General features: G+C 35.4%; 1 protein-coding gene across 2 annotated transcripts in view; it reads right to left on the bottom strand.

Moving 5' to 3' along the window:
• The window catches only part of HBS1L (HBS1 like translational GTPase), a 60,014-nt gene that overhangs the window by 1,087 nt on the left and 43,673 nt on the right, over nt 1–15,254 (bottom strand). For both annotated transcript variants that reach the window (XM_080583799.1, XM_080583800.1), the window contains exons 7-17: nt 15,059–15,224; nt 13,995–14,112; nt 11,130–11,276; nt 10,358–10,432; nt 9,455–9,572; nt 9,204–9,272; nt 6,020–6,124; nt 3,894–3,984; nt 2,255–2,363; nt 1,529–1,629; nt 530–674 (exon numbers count right to left, since the gene is read on the bottom strand). In XM_080583799.1, the coding sequence (XP_080439925.1) occupies nt 530–674; nt 1,529–1,629; nt 2,255–2,363; nt 3,894–3,984; nt 6,020–6,124; nt 9,204–9,272; nt 9,455–9,572; nt 10,358–10,432; nt 11,130–11,276; nt 13,995–14,112; nt 15,059–15,224 (1,244 nt within the window). The remainder of the gene's footprint in view (nt 1–529; nt 675–1,528; nt 1,630–2,254; nt 2,364–3,893; nt 3,985–6,019; nt 6,125–9,203; nt 9,273–9,454; nt 9,573–10,357; nt 10,433–11,129; nt 11,277–13,994; nt 14,113–15,058; nt 15,225–15,254) is intronic.

Below are 15,254 nucleotides of genomic sequence, written 5' to 3'. Positions count from 1 at the left end.
TTTTAACATTAAGAGACTTAGCTTTAAGTCACAGTACCAGAACTTGGTTAATGTAACTGAATTTCTCTCCCTCTGGTCTAGAATTAGAATTTAAATTCTAATTAAAAGATCATAGCGATATTTTTTTCCACACGACAGATAAAGGGACATTTTTATTTTTTGCTCCTAATACAAGGTAAAGCATTTTTATTTAGCCCCACAGCTTCCTTCCACTTACACATGATTGGATAAAGACTAATGTATACTAAAACTGTGAAGAGCTATTTTTAACTAGTGAGAGAGGAAAAAACATACAAGATTCAAAAGTTAGAAACAGATAAATTTTTGCTTCTTAATAAATTGAACAGAACTGTGGCAAGTTTTCATTATACCTTTCTGAAGCATGGCCTCTTTTTCAGCAAAATAAATTCACTTTTTAAAAGCTAAAGGGTACAAAAATAAACTTTGTCGTAATCATAAAAAATAAATGCTAAATGAAGTCAACACTATTCCTTTAGAGTATAGAAATTCCATTATAACAACGACATACCTCTGTGATAACTCCCGCAGCAATAGTAGAACCACTGTAGCGTAACATAAACCTCCCAAGCTCTTTAAAATCTTTATACAACTCTAGAGCAACGGGCCTTTGAGTCTGTAGTTCTATTAAAGCATTCTGGCCTTTAGTCAGGAACCTGAAAGTAAATAAGCACAAAACTGTTAGAAATATATGTATGTATAAATGAAAACAAGAACAGTGAGTAAATGGAAAAAAATAAACTCGTAAAGCCAAAAGTATAATGATCAAGCTTAATTTCAAGTGTAACCCAAGGCACCAGACTGAAAACTCATTCACCTGGAGCACACCTTTTAAAAAAGCATCTGATTTTAATTTAAAAGCTTCCAGAGAAGGGCATCCACCACAACATTTAGAAAATTATTTAGGATGTAATTATCCCATTAGCACCTGGTTTTTACATGCAGGAGAAATCAGTCTTGTTTTAAACCCCAATCCTAACACTGAAGATCCAACTCATTATTCTGTGGAAGTCATGACTTTTCTTCTCATCACCCTTCAGTAACAGTCTGAGCCATGCAATTTCTGGAAAATTATTATTCTGATAATGCTGCATATATCAAATAACACCTCTGTCCAAATACAGCTTTAAATAACAAGAGCGACGTTCCCATAGTTTAACTTGTATGGGAAGATTCTTTGTTTTTCTCTGACTGACTGTGTATTAGAAGTTACTTTAGACAGTAACCCATCTCCAGAATTGCACCAAGGTTCCCACACTGTTTCAGGAAGAAAAGAGATAATGCACGTCATTCTACTTCTCAGGTGCTCAGCACTCATTAAGTGGGAATAGAGTTTTTCACTTTGAAAAGCACTCTGAAATCTAAACATGAACCAACTATAACAATGAAAGCATATTTTTATGTCCTTATAAACATATTATTGCTTCTTAATAGAACCTTCTTGCTACCAATATTTTAACTAAAAATCAGCCCATTTCTTGTGTAATCATTAACTATTTAAAACACTTACTTAGGCTTTTTCTTTGTCACTTCCCCAGTGCTTTTGTGCAGGACACTCAATAATCTTCTAATAGTAGCAGGTTCACTTACGGTCTGATAGTGTAAAAGCACCTAAAAATATTTTTTCAATTATTAAATATTATAAAATAATCAGAAATCCTAGGTGTTAATACTTGAAAATATCAAGTTTCTTTAAGAGTGATCTTTAAAACAAAATCTTATAAAAATCCTCTCACAGGAGGAGTTACTGTATTCAGGAACTGATTCAATTTATTAAACCTTGTGTTCTCTGCCAATATGACAAAAAGGTCATATACTAGTTCATCATAACTACATTTTTCATTCTTCAGTGTTTTTTTTGTGTCTTGTCATTGCAGTTCTGTAGCATGAACTGATTCCCCACCCCCTTACCCCCAAGGTATCTTATAATCAAGTGCATCATTATAGTCCTATAGGGTACGTGCTTTCAAAAGAAGAGTCTAGCCTGATTCTATGGTGGAACAACGTGTTCCCCGAAATGTTTAGCTAGGTATCAGAAGTCAGTAAGAATGTGCATGAGCAACCCCAAAACACCTTACATCCTCTTCAAATTGCAGAAAAATCAGTTTCTGCTGGAGGGAGGGAAGCACATATGGACAATAAATGACTCTTTGTATTAGGGGGTGTGGGAAAGAATGTGGAGAGGAAAAGCCCTGAGCAACCTGTAATGAAAGTAAGAATTTTCAAAAAGACTTACAGGGAATCCTTTAGTGATTGGAACCTCAATATTAAAAATGAGAATCCGAGCTCTGAATCGAGTGCAAACTTTAATGGGCTCCTTGGGATCACAAAATACACAGCCAACACTACAAGAAATGAGAACAAAACTTGACATATATATCTTGATTTTAAAATATTAATTGCTTCACTGGAAGGAAAGCAAACAAAGCAAAGACACAAACACTTTAACAGTAGCTTGAAAAAAAATAATCAGGAACACCTTATTAAAAACTGTAACCTAATTAATTTCTATACAATGGCTATGCTGTTTTGTGGGCATGCATGAAGAGGTCTGTCTAGTTCAATGAACAATTACATCCATTGCTAATCAGTTTCTAAAAATGTCACCATTTCCTGTGTGTAGGTACTTTGAAGAATTAGACTTTCATTCAGAGACTAATTGTTCCAGATCATCAGCATGAAATACTGCCGGGTGCCCAAAACTGCAGTGCTGCTGCCTGTAATTTAACTATTTTGTGGATAAATGAACATCATGATCAGGACTCTCAAAACTTAAGCTCTCCCAGCAGCACTCACTTCCAAAGAGCTTTACTTCTAATAAAGTGAGTCACAAGAAGGCTGATGCCTTCGAGCACAAGAAGGCTCGTTAAGGTAGACTAGACAGCTTTTTAAGAGCAGTAAATTTTAACCATCTAAAATGAAAGAAAAATTAATCCCACGCAGATAGTGAGCTGCATGATTAAACCTACATATCAGATGTAATCTATTTTCATCAAAATCAAGAGGACTTAAAACTTGTAGCTCTTCTTGACAAATCTATTACATCTCCAGAAGAAAAATGACATCAAAGAAGTCAATCAAGCCTTCATTCAATAAGTAGATTTTTTTTCCTCCATTTACCAACGAGAATCACACACCATTGTGAAATAGAAAAAAAAAAAAAAAAAAGAGCACAAATTTGCAAACTATCAAGACAAGGTGTTTTCCAAACAGTAGCTTGGAAGTTTCATGTTTGAAGTCCAACAGGAACGTAAAAAACCTGTACAAATTATGGTTCCAATTATCTAGCCTGAATAACAATTGTCACTTACCTAAAAGTTCAAGGCTTAGCACAAAACCTACAGACTGGAATAGACACAAAATGATTTGCTATGTCTCATTAAATATGTCAGAGGGAAAAAAAAGTTCAACCAAAAGAAAAAGCAGCCGAATGTGTTGAACAAAGTTTAGCACCACCTTTGCTTCTGCAGTTTTGCCTATTGGTATGCAATGACAATTGTTTGGATGTATTTTTTAGAATGATTTATGATTTTATAAGCTCTTCAAAAATCTTTTCTTTCATTTAGTAATACGGATTTATTTAATTCAGCACTTCAGATATCCAAGGAGACATCTTAAGGAAAAAGGCTCTGAAGGTTGCCAGTGTCAGCACGACATACGACAGCTAACAGTATTCTTCTGAGGTTGCCGTTGTACATATAGCAGATGTTTCCAACGTTTGTACATGCAAGCCAGGTGATATGTATCACTTCGGTTTTAAATATCCTGGTAGCCACATCATTCTTCAAGTAAACCGCTGATTGTTAAGTGTAATAGTTATAAAGCTTTTCATTAAAAACAAACCGTTACTTAGACTGAAACTCCGTTTTGCTCACTTGATTTTGATGATATCCATGCCGGTCAAAGTGAGACTAACGTGATCTCCTGCTGCAGCCCAATCAACTGGTTCATCATGCAGTGTGATTCCTGGAAATGAGTAAGAACAGAACCTCACAGTGAAGTACCTAGGTTCTTGGCTACAAACAAACAGCTCTGTTTGGGCCATTTGTGCTTCATCAACCATTACTCATCAATTTTCAGTATGAATGGGTTGAGAGTAAAAGCTTTTTAACTGAGAACACTGAGGAAGCATTTTTTCTTCCTTGGTGAGGACTCGCTATTCTCTCACCCCACCCTGCACAATAACATGGCTTTATTTAAGCCAGAAGAGGGGACCTGGCACTTGTCACACAGCGCAGATGACGCAGTCCTGAAAATGCCGTAGTACTAATATCTCCGTGTCTGCCCCACCCTTCCTTTGAGGCACATGCACACCCTAGACCGCATCTTTCATATACTTTAATGGTACTATGTCAACTTTCATTTACCTTAAGTGGGTTTGCTGACTCTTTCATAAAAAAGCGTAACAGATGCCTTTCGTTCACAACATCGCATCTATTAGAAAGCATCATTAAAAGTCATTTTATTCTGACTTCTATGTATTTTAAACACTTTAAAAGATACCCTGGCTGGTAGGTGAAGATAAAACTAATTGTTCCCGATTAAAAATTCTGAGGTTTTTGGTAGACACCAAGATTGATATTTCTCAGCAAAAAACACTTCATAATTACTGCATACATTTTATAGGAACTAGTTCTATTTCACTACAGACTGTATTTATTTATTTGCAAATGTTTCCAAAACCACTTGTCAAAGCCATGCCAGAAAGCATCATTCAACTACAAGCATGTTAAGTACTGCTTTTTAAACAGCGTTGATAATTATTTCACATATATGCGTCATTCTCACAGAATGATAAATGAAGTTCAGTTTCTTGAAAATGAAAAACTGAGATTCTAATGTGCACACTACATTAATATATTACAATAAATTAAATTCTCTCTTCTTTACAATAAATATAGATAATACATGCTTAATGAACTAACACTCCTTATCTTCACCCATGTTTCAGCCATATGAGAGAGCGGAACGCAAGAAAACCATAGACTTGTACCATTGGAGATTCTCAGACCAACTACGATCCCGCCCCCCCCAAATTTTTCCATGCCACTTCCCCCATTCCCAAAACTGATGGGTGAATATAGCAGTGCAACACCTATTCTCGTACACACCACTGTAACGTTCCTGTGCATTGCAAACAACACGCGTACAACAGTATAAACAGGCACACTGAAGAGCTGCTCAGATTAACACTGAGCAAGCTCGTTCTGGAACAGAGCAGAAGAGTGACAACAGCACACTGCTGAATTCAGGCAAATAGTTACCTATTCATTTATTTTAAGGGCTTCATTTTATATTCATTGATCCATGTAGGAAAATCGTAATTTTTTATCCTTCTGTTTGCATATGGAACAAAAACAGCTTTGCAGCACGAAGACAGAAAGCTAAAACAGGTGAATACTCAGTATCTTGACTTAGCTATTTCTCTTTTCAGAAATCAAATGTATTAAAATTTAAATCCAATTTCGTTCTCTTTTGTTGTTGCTCAGGACAATTATATCCTGTAAGTTTGTATATTAATGAAAGGATTAGTGACAAACTTCATAGAACAAACAGCATAAAATTAATTCTCATGCTTTTCCAGATCTAATTCATAAGATTCATTTCTAAAGGTTGTTCAGTATCTTCACACTTCCTAGCAGCAGTAACACTGCACAGCAAAGCTGAATATTAATGATTCCTGTACTGCATTTATTTATTTATTACAGATATTGCTGGAATTCAGAAGTTTTTAAAGTTTTCTCATAAAACAATGTCAAAATTATAAGGCCATAACATCTGGAATATCTGTTATGGCAAAATAAGGTAAAAAAACATGCAAGATTTTGCATACTCTTCATAGACATATTTATACAGACACAGTCACATCTAAAGAAATTCGTTTTATGCTTTCACATTTTATGTTTGACAGTTAGTATCAGTTTGACAGTCTGTTACCATTTCAGTAACTGCTTCTAGCCCAGTATTGACCTGAAAGTAAACACGCTTCTGAAGACTGTACCTTTTGCAGTGCAAGTTTCATTAGGAGGCATTGCCAGAAGTCGTTCTCCAACTTGAATATAGCCTGCTTCTATTTTTCCAGTCACACAAAATCCTGATCCTTGGTCTGCAATAAACACAGTAATAATTTGAAACAACTTCATAAGGTCAATTTCCCATCACAAGCTAGCCCTTGAGAAATGCATAGATAAGTTTTTAATATAACAAAGGTTTTTTTTCCACTGTAAAGAGTTCAGTACTTGCAAGTTAGCCAGCTGTGCATCATAGTGAAAATGAAACATTAAATTCAAAACCTCTAGATCTTATGTTTTTGAGAACTAAGGGAGAAATATCCTTCGTTAAACAGATGTAGGAACATGAAGAAATATTTTTTAGTTTTTCAATATTAGATTAAGCCCCTTAATTTCTAGGGATTTTGTTTAATTCAGGATTTCCTCACTATAAGTCCAGATTTAAAAAAAATACACCATAGTCATAAAAATTCTCATGCATACAGGTGCAACTTCCTATGTCATTTATTCTTTAACTGAGTCAGAATCCTACATGCTCTATCTGCATGTTTCTTTTACTCCTAGAAAATCAAAAAAAAAAAAAGATCCTGTCCTATCCTGTCCTATTTAATAGTAGTTGTATCTGTGGATGACTTATGCACTTCTAAGTAAAAGATCTGCGATTTGTTTTTCTTCTCGAATGTCCACATACCTTACCAATATGTTCATTGATCAGCAATTAATCAGTTATTTTTAAAAGGTGTGCTACACATCCACATTTATACATATACACCTTAAGAAATTCCCCATCCATGTAGCATGTTTGTGGGTGTGTTTAAAACGAATCCTCTGCAGTGATTCTGCAGACATTTTCAGTATCAATGCCAAAAGCAAATATATCTTTTGTCAAATATTAGAAGTCAGTGATAAGCAAGCGTCTTAGTTTTTTACTGTCCTATTAATCTTGAGTGTCATACCACCAGCTCTTTCTTTTCCATTTATCGCTATTATTGATTAACATTTCCATCTATCTAGCTGTAAAAATATTACCAGTATGCCTGTGAGCTAATCTTCCTCTATTCATTCCAGCAAACAAGATGAATGTAGTCAATTTACAAATGACATAGGATGTCAAAAGAACAGAAAACCGAAGAAGTAGATAAAGAAAGAATCCACAGATCATGGTACATGTGCCACCTCCATACAGTACACAGAAGAACCTGAAGCTGGCTCTACAAGCATATGCAGGCAACCAGAATCATGAACTGGTTCCTGGTTCCCAACCATCCCCAAGCACAATCAAGAACCAATTCCTCTGTCACACTACCACCAGCTCTGGCTTGGTAAATCAACGTGTTACTTGAAGCCTTGCCCTCGCACATGCTGATTGCTTCTTGCAGAGTGCCAACTTCCTTCACCTCCCCAAGAGATCAATGCAAGTAAAAAATACATAATGGCTGACAGAGTCAGGGCCTAAAAAAGGCCTGATTTCTACACACCATGGTATTTGGTTGCTGCCAGGACATATATATTGTCCGGGATACTTGGCAATGCTTTCTAAAGTCATGTCAAGTCACATCGTAGACAGCAGTATATAATGAGCTAAGTGGGGATTCAAGGCAAATGAATTTACAGATACTTCTTGGGTCAGGAGATAATTTGCCTGGAGAGAATATTAGGAGAGCTATGGAGGACGGCAGCCAAAACCAGGCCGAGGTAGATGAATTGTGCCCGTGATAACCTTAATTAAAAAAAAAATATATAAAATTTTCCAAACTACAAAGCAAACTCAGCACTCTCACTTTTTACACACTTCTATGGACCACTTCTCCTGACTATGAACACACACTGGAATAGAGCTGAGAACAACTGTTGCTTCATATAGTGGTACCTGTAGCTACTTCCTCTGGTAGCATCCAAGTTAATTAAGTTTTGAGATCACAACCTAAGAAAAAAAAAAAAGTACCTAAAAGGCCACAGTTAGTGATGAACCCTTTATCTGTAAATTGAGTTTCTTTCCCAAGCCAATATTTGTTTGCTTACTTTAGCAAAAAAAAAAAAAAAAAAAAGATTTTTCCAGAGAGCAGATTTAATCAAAATTGCTCATTTTGTGAAACTTAACTCAACACAAAAATGATTATTGCAACAAAAGAGTTGTGATATTATTTTGAAAGATCTCAATCAACAATCCCAACACAGTTTCCCACAGTTCACAAATACAGTGACAGCTTTAATGACAAAATTAGTGTAACACAATAAGGTAAATTCTCATGTAATGTTTCAGTATTTACCATTATGGGTTCAGTATGCTAAGGAAGCTATCCCAAGGCATGCATAACATGTAGTATTTTCTCAAAGACCCCAATCAGAACATCACAGAAATGATTTTTCCAATTACAATCAGTATTTTGATCTGGTTTGTTTGTACTTCCCCTATAAACACCCTATACATAAAGTCAAATTTCTTTAAAAATACTGATTTCAATAATATTATTTGATTAAATGTATTTACAACATTTCATATCATGCCTGTCTGTCATTTGGTTTGCAACATTTCTCAAGGTACCGGCAGAAAGTTTCTAACGAGATTGGTGCATTTAACTTGGAAAATATCAAGTCTACTATGAAAAACCCTAATTGGTCAAGGCATTCTATTTTCTCCAGACAACGGACATAAAAATAGGTTATAGTTAGTTACTGGTTGTCCATAATTATATCAGTGCTAGAGAATAGCTAACAGCCTTCCATTTTTTGCTTGGCTGGGTATAAAGTCTTATTAAACAGCTATAAAAATGAACCTAAAAGGAACTTTTTTTTTTTTTTTTAAATCTAGGACTGGAGGGTAAAATACCTCAAAGTTGCACCTGCAAAAATTCAGAGAAACATTAGTCTAGTTAAAAAGAAACAGTTTGGGAAAGAAGAACTTCAAAATCTTGTACACAGAATCACCAACTTATTACATAGCCAATTAGGAAGTTTTTTTGTTTGTTTGTTTGTTTTAAACACACGAATGTGTTTCTCCTTCAGTGTTACCACCTAAAATTCCAAAATCAACAGTGCTTAAAAAATTACTATTCCTGTTCAAGTCTACTGATAGCCATAAAGCTCCTATTTAAGCCATATTTTTATATCATTTTTCAACTTTTGTGTGTTAAATAATAACGACATGCTGAAAACATTAGAAAAACAACCAACCTTTAAAAACGTCAGCAACACACAATCTAAATGGTTTATCCACTGATCGTTGTGGTGGCTTGAAAGAATCTGCAAAGAAATTGATAAGACCTTTTAGAATTTCTGTATTTAAAGTACTATCTCATAAACATATCACTTCAGGATAAATCAATCATATTGCATTCCAAAAACACTTCCCCACATCTTCCCCAAAATATATGTATTTTGGTACACACAGGACTAAGATGTATTTGTTTTTAAATTGTACTCACCAATTTGCTCTAACAAACACTTTCCTGTATACCACTTTGTAAGGTCACTTGACTGACTTCTTGTGACTAGATTTTCACCACCAAGACCACTTGTTGGAATATAAGCCACATCAGATTCCTAATTATGAAAATAAACAGAAGTTATTTACACATTGTTAACAGCATCTTCTAGCAAAAGCAAGGGGTGCATTTTTCAGTATTACATTTCTAAGATACTAATAGATCAGTTGGCATATTTTCCACTTCCCCTGGAGAAGGCAGATTACTTGGTGGATACATTTCCTCTCTGTTCATCTCGTTCCTGATCACAATGCTCCAGCAAGGAGCTAAGAGATATTTTAAACATGATGACAGCAACATTAACAACTAGAAACTGAGGTTTGGGTAACAAGCTCCAACTCTGTATCTGACAAGCATGCTTCAGTTTGAATTGCTATTTTACACATAATGATTTCAGGGAGGCTGTCATCAGTCTAAATGGTTTGAACTGAAACATGAGAAGTAGAATCAAGAATGGCAAATGGACAAAGCTCTTGTTAGTTCATAATCCACACCAAGACCTGCTCCAATATAAAACCATCTACTGCCATTCATGTAATCCTGAACATTGATTGAGATAAGCGATCCTTGGTCTGCCCTGCTTTGCAGAAAACAATCCCAAGAGACTATGAATGATGTGAATTACCCCAAAGATTCAACAGGCCTAACAAAAATGATGACAGAATGAGCAGTAAAGAACTGACTAACCTTATCCAAGGCTCAGCAAGCACCCTACCAGTAAGAAAAGGAATCTGTTATACTACGTGCACATAGTAACAGCAGGAAAGTGACCCAAAATAACCCAACCATAACAACAGCTCATTCTACTCAAAGGCCTGAACAAAGACCTCAAATTTACATTACCTTAAAGCCAGCTTGTTTAAGAAATTGGCCAAGCTTACTGGTAATTTCCTGAAATCTTTCTTGCTGCCAATTGACCTAGAATAGAAAATAGTTTATGACAATAAAACTAGACTTCTAATGACAACTTAAACAGCAGTTGCATGTCATCAAGTCTGTAGTACCAGTAGGTGTTTTCACACACAGGATCCATGATGCTGTAAATATGAGATTTCCAGGTGGGCTGACAGTTGAATAGGTAAGAGCATATGCATTAACAATTAATGACAGCAATCAACACACCAACTAACTTGCAAGCCCCTTTAGTTTGATTTGCCCTTAAAGAGCTTTTTTTGTTTGGTTTGTGTTAATATTTACACAAAACAGAACATTCAGATTTGACAATATCATATATGACAGAGTAACAATCTAAAATTCAACTAGTAATATTTAACACACATCACAGGTATATATAAAGTTCTTGGACTTGACCTGAACGACCTCCACAATGCCCTTGCAGATGTCAGTGGCTTAGTAGCTTATAACAAATTTTCACACCTATGAGAGGGAATCTCCCTACTCATTTTAGGGCCTAAACTATCCTTCTTGCGTGCTTTGAAAATATACTCATAAATATGAAGAAAAGCATTGAAAAATCTATACAAAAGAGACTAAGAGCTGAGAATCAAAGAAAGAAAAACAAAATATTATTAGTTTCACAATACTGATCCTTACACTTATGATACACAAGCCTACGTGAAAGTCCTTCAATTAAATGAAAAAATTAAGTAAGTACCTGGTCCATTTTATTGACTGCAACAGCTAGCTGTGTCACTCCAAGAGAACGCACTAATAATCCATGTTCTCGAGTTTGTCCACCTGTCTCAAACCCAGCTTCAAACTCTCCTCTGCTGGCATCCACAACCAAAATAGCTACATCAGCCTAGATTATATATATAAATATATAATAAAAAAAAAAAAACACACAATTAAAACTGTGTAACAGGTGGTAACAATTCAAGTAAACATGTCAATCAGCAATACTCCACACAGTGCACTTTACACAGAAGCAATACTGATGCGCTTCAAATGCAATTGAAATAGATAGAATTAAACAATCTCATGCCTACTTTGGTGAGGTGTTACGGCACTATGTCATCTCGTGTCAAACACCACTGCTTTACATTAAACACAAGCCAATACTTCGTGTGGGGAACCTGTCTTCTTCAGAGTACCTTCTGTGCTGCACAGACCTCTACTTAACAAAAGTGGACCATACTCCAGAGGTTTAAGAACATGTAGGAGCACAATGACCAGTTTTCACTGCTGGGTAAGCCCAAAACTCTGCCTGAGTCTGGACACACTCATACTGAGAAGCTGCAGAAGTAACAGATAAATCACCTCAGACAATTGGGACAAGCAGTCTGCTGCATGTTAGATGTCGATATTTCACAATCTATTCAACACGCCAAACTCAGAAGGTAGAAAAGACAAAGTAGCCTATTACATGTTTTATCATCTCTGTTGTGACATTAAAAGCAAATAGGTAACATACAGTCTACGGTGCTATAGAAAAGTCAGCATGTAAGCACAGGTGAAAAAAAAGAAGGGGATTTTGCTGTCAGTCTAAATGCTGCTATGTAATGTGTATATGTTTGCTAAAAAAAAAAAACACTTCATGCTTTGGTAAGTAACAGCCAGTTAGACCATCACCATGCACGAAGCAACAGCAACAGATGTGAATAATAAAGGTATTGCTGTCAAAACAGCTGTACGACAGTCAATTTCACAGGATAGTTGAATTAGACATAATGGAAAGAGAAGAGAAAAAGCCATGCTTTCTCTCTTTCCTTACACAGATAAGCTTGAGGGCACCAGAAGAAGGAACAAAGATAGCATGTTGTCCTAGTCCTGAGTCCTCCTCCTACTGACCTAGATATAAATTCCCCACACCTCATATTATACAGAGAGGCTGTGCATGTGTGAAAACAGTGAAACAGCAAGGGATTATTTTCCCACAGCTCTGAACCTCAGAATTGCATTGTGGTATACTCCTCCCACAAGAAAAAGGCATCCTGTATTTTCTAAATCATAAAAAAAAAAAAAGTCCCATACCTAGGGACTTATGTGAATTAACTGTATGCATCAAAAACCAGAGCCTGGCCCTGATAAGGCTGATTTGCATTTAGTTTAACAGAAGTTGGGGATCCACAGTGTAACAGAATTCCCCATGATACAAAGGCACAGGGACATTTCCATATTTGCTTCTTTCCATCCATTTCTTCAGTGCTGAGGCTACTCTAATTGGCACCAGAAACGTGCAGTTTCTGTGATTTCCTCGATAGGCTTCAGAATAGACTGGCCCTTCACAATCCTGAGAGCTGAGGGAACAGAGATAGATACATCAAGTCTTAGTTGGCCAGCCTCATCTTCTGCTGAATTGATGCAACTGCTGGTGGATCTGCAAGTTGCATCATAACACTTGCTGGCTGTATTACTTTTTTTCAAAAAAGACAGACCAACTTAAATAATTGTAAAGAAAATAATGAGGCTGAGTCGTCATTTTCCACTTCTGAAACTAAAAAGTCTACTTTAATTGTAAAAATCCTGACCTCCCTGCAATGTATACTCCACAATATAGGTTACTACACATACCCTACACCATAATTTGAGAACTTCTGACTACCCTGTGGCCTAACCCTGAGTCACAACATCTGAACTCTTACCCAGGCTTTGCTACAGAGCTAGCACATGGTTTGGGGCAAACCAGTCTTCCTATAGCATAGTCCCTCTCTCTGTTAAACTACAGTAACAGTATCTATTCTGACATTTTAAGATAACACTCTCGCTTTTTAGATTGTAATAACAGCATGCACAAAAGCCTCCACATGGTAACTTAGAAAAGAAAATCTGTCACAACACACCAACTTTTCAACTTCAGAGAATTCATTCTACCATTTTAAAAAAGGGTGCCTTTTTAAGTGGAAAAAAAAAATCACACATTATGTCATTTACCAATGTGCTATCCTCCCTCATTTCAGTTATTATTACCATAAATTAAATAATTGACCTATATGAGAATATAGGTGCCATACTAAATTCAATGTGTAGTGCCCAATGCTTTTGATTTTACCTACCATTCCCAAAGCAATGTTGGCATGCAGTCCTATTGAAGAATACAGATGCATTGTGTGTGAACTCTGTTATCTGTGTTATGTTTAGTTATTCCTTACAAAATATATTAAATAGAATAATGCTTTGTTTAACCTAATAAATCTTTTTTTTTTCTTTAAGCTCAAAACCACTAAAAATCTTTACCTACAAAACCAGGTTCAAAGAAATTCTTGAGTAGGCATATGACACATTTGATTTGAATAGTTTTAAAAGCTCAACTGATTTCATCAAACCGCAACTTAGTATTCAAACTACTTCCCTAATAACTCTCCTCCAAATAGGTAGCTTACCAAAAAGAAGTAACTACCTTTAAAGTTAAACAAATATATTAATTCTAAAGTTTAGTAAGCTCACAAAAACCTATAAAAGATATTTTAGCACCATCAACGATTCCATTTTATCTTAGAATTTAAAAGAAGAAGAAAGCCAATTTAAGAAAAAAAATGTAATTAACACCATTGGAAAGGGAATTTTAGACTCTCTCTACCTGGGCAGCTCCTGTGATCATATTTGGAATGAAGTCTTTGTGGCCTGGAGCATCCATCAATGTAATTACCTTAGTCTTTGTCTCAAATTTGGTCATGCCCACATCCATTGTTACTCCCCTTAAACAAAGCATACACATAACACCATTAGCACTGTTTTGAAAGCTTCAGAGATATAAATTAAGCTATGATAAACACAATCATGAAATTATACATGTAACAGCTTTTATTTGATTCAGCCTGCACTGAAAATACTGAAAGAAACTTGCTTGCTGGAAAAGACCTCTAGAGCTGTTTTGAGTAACTCTAGTCACAAAGAAACAAAAAAATCAAGCAAAAATACCAACTCAGAGACTTTTTCCCATAAAAATGACAATTTATCTTCTGAAGTGATGTCTGGATCTTAAATGCGTAATTAACGGATATTAAAAAAAAATCATAGATGACTGGATGCAAGTTTTAAGGCTCATCACAGTATTTCCACAAACACCACCACCAATAATTAATAAAATACCAATAGTTAATTACATGCCTTAACTGATATCAGGCTACTTCTAAAGACTGTTTAGTTGCCTCTGGATCTTCAAGTAAATAAAATAATTTATAATTTATTAGGATAAGTTTGATATTCAATATAATACAAGTCATGTGTGAACCAAAATTTCAGTGCTTAATTTACACTTCTGACACCTCTTTATACAAACAATTTAATATAGATCTTTCCCATACAGCAATAACCATGATGAGAAAAAGCTGGCAGAAATAAACTGGTAAGGCAGCTTTAAATGAACATGGCTACTACAAGCATTTGTACATTGTAGTCCTTCTCTGCACTTCCCAGCACAGAAATATGTGAAGAAATACTCAATTTCTTGTTCACATTTTTGTAATCAAACCAGAATATTATTTTTCTTTTGGTAACACATACTCAGACAAAGCAAAATATTTGCTAGTAAGTATTGTGTAAATATCTTCATGCATTTCGAATATTTCTACCAAAGCATTATTAGCAGATATGCTTTTCTTTCAGAAGAACAATGGTAATTCCCATTAAATATATTTCTACCTTTCTCTTTCTTCCCCAGTTTCATCCAAGACCCATGCATAAGCAAACGAAGCTTTGCCAGCCTTCTTAGATTCCTGTTCGTATTTGTGCATAGTTCTTTTGTTCACATTTCCCAAAAGGTAGAGTAGATGACCCATTAAAGTACTTTTACCTGCATCAACATGTCCTATGGAGGAAAATAAACATTATATCAATT

Source organism: Anser brachyrhynchus, assembly GCF_964034855.1.
Source record: "Anser brachyrhynchus genome assembly, chromosome: 3".
In the NCBI taxonomy this organism is placed as follows: domain Eukaryota; kingdom Metazoa; phylum Chordata; class Aves; order Anseriformes; family Anatidae; genus Anser; species Anser brachyrhynchus.
This window is presented reverse-complemented; position numbering and strand designations above follow the sequence as displayed.